This window comes from Nanorana parkeri, unplaced genomic scaffold, assembly GCF_000935625.1.
Source record: "Nanorana parkeri isolate BGI_ZX_2015 unplaced genomic scaffold, ASM93562v1 scaffold2136, whole genome shotgun sequence".
Taxonomy (NCBI): domain Eukaryota; kingdom Metazoa; phylum Chordata; class Amphibia; order Anura; family Dicroglossidae; genus Nanorana; species Nanorana parkeri.
This window is the reverse complement of record NW_017308404.1, coordinates 127,635-129,680: the sequence shown is the minus strand read 5'-3', so window position 1 is coordinate 129,680 and position 2,046 is coordinate 127,635. Positions and strand designations below refer to the sequence as shown.

Genomic DNA, 2,046 nt, shown 5'->3' with positions numbered 1-2,046 from the left:
GCCGGGTCTTCTTCATCGAGTAAGAGGGAGAGAGGGGGAGGGGAGGCGGGTGTCATGTATATAATATGTATCTATAGAATGTCCGAACTCATCTTCCGATCTCCTCCGACAGCGACCAGTCCCGGAACACGACCTGGCTGCACCCCCGGACCGGAGAGCCCGTCAACTCCGGACACATGATCCGCTCAGGTACCGGACTGCCCACCTAACTACACCGGACACTGCCCACCTGAATACTCACCTGTCAGTGACTGCCCACCTGACACTGACTGCCCACCTGACACTGACTACTCACCTGACACTGACTGCCCACCTGACACTGACTACTCACCTGACACTGACTGCTCAGTCTTTTCTTGGAGCCCCGCCCCCTCATTCAGTCTTTTCTCTGAGCCCCGCCCCTCCTTCGGTCTTGCACAGTTGTACCGGCTCCTCCCCTCTGATATCGCTGCACACTGGGAGCTTCTTGCAATGTGCATTAGAAGCTGCAGCAAGTCAGATAGAGGCCGCCTCATTTCCTGGCTGGAGGACGTCCAGCATCATCTAGCTCTTTCCTTGATGTCTTGACTGTCCATGGCTCCGCCCCTTTCATTCATTAGACTTCAGTTCTTCCAATCATGGAGGCTCAGCATCACATATATCCATGGGGGGGGGGGCGCACAGACCTCTACAGGCCAGACATTGGCACCCTGACTGCCATTAGGTATGGGGATGAAATCTTTGGACCCGTTGTCAGACCCTACGCTGGTGCAGGGGGTCCGGGGCTCCTCATGTGGCGACAGTATGCAGCCAGTTCCCTGAGGGTGAAGGGATCGATACCATTGAATGCCCCCCCCTCCCCCACCGACCCGAATCCAATAGAACACCTCGGGGACATTAATCTCCCCCCATGACCTCTGACCTCAGAGCTGACTACAAGTCTGATCCGTATCCTGACCGGTCACCTGAGTTGATGGGTCTGTAGCCCCTCCCATCCCCCCCCAGTGTTGTGATGATGACGACATTTCTGGTCTTGTCCTCAGCCAATAGGAACCTTCCCGGACTTCTCTCGGGTCATGTGACCTCAGGTCTTTGATTTGTAGTGAATCCGGCCCTGTCTCTGCCAGGTGATTGGCCGCCTTGTCAGTCGCTGTAGTCGGAGTTCCGCCATCTTTGTTTCGGGTCGGCTCTGCATACCGTGGCGTCTCGCTCCGCTCAGATTAAATCTGACCAATGACCCCGCTAGGACGCCATGAACCCCCTCACTGCCGCCCCTCCCCCGAGATCCGCCACCCCGGAATGTGGTCAGGGCCCCTGTGCATCTTGATGGGGAGAACCCTCCAATGACGGTGGACATGGTGTGATTGGACGGCCGGGAGCTGCTGCATTGATCTTTGTTCTGCGATTCTTGAACAGGCTTATGAAGTATCTGCTAACAGGACGTTGTTCAGGTTGGTTGCTCTCCGTGGGGTCTGTGGGGGGATTATACAGACCCGGACACTTCCAGAGCCTGTACAACGACCCATTTGTTTTCATCGGGCCCTCAACATGTATCTGAGGGCCAAAACCTTACCGGCCGTCTTCTATAGAACGTCTCCTCCTTGTACAATGGTGGAGAGGTGAGCAGACGTGTGAATGTGGCCCTAAAGGGCCCCCTCACGGCCTTATATCGGTGTCACATGTGACTCCCGGTCTATGTAGGGGATTGGCTCCTCCCACAGCGCTGTGATGTCATATTGGGTGACATGTTGTACTGCGCCCCGGCCCTTGTATGTGACATGTTGTGTCTGTCTCCTCAGATCTCCCCCGCGGATGGGAAGAAGGATTCACAGAGGAAGGCGCCAGCTTCTTCATCGAGTGAGTACACCGCCATGGTATACGGGGTATGCACAGATTGTTCTATGGGTGCGATGCTCTGCAGAGCCGACCTCTGACCCTTCCATGGTTCTGATCCAATTCTATCCCAAAGCACTGTGATTGGGGGAGGGGAGGGGGGGTGACTGATGTATCTCCTTTGTTGGAACCTTGTCCTGGCTTCCCAGACCCCGCCCCTGGTGGCTACTACTA

At 55.9% G+C, this 2,046-nt stretch overlaps 1 protein-coding gene across 1 annotated transcript in view; it reads left to right on the top strand.

Annotated features, from left to right (window-relative positions):
- Positions 1-2: 2 nt before the first annotated feature.
- PLEKHA7 (pleckstrin homology domain containing A7) overlaps positions 3-2,046 on the top strand; it is a gene marked incomplete at its 5' end in the record, with an annotated part of 105,209 nt that continues 103,165 nt past the window's right edge. Inside the window, 3 exon segments of the mRNA XM_018572801.1 lie at positions 3-19; positions 113-189; positions 1,779-1,836. Of these exon segments, the coding sequence (XP_018428303.1) occupies positions 3-19; positions 113-189; positions 1,779-1,836 (152 nt within the window).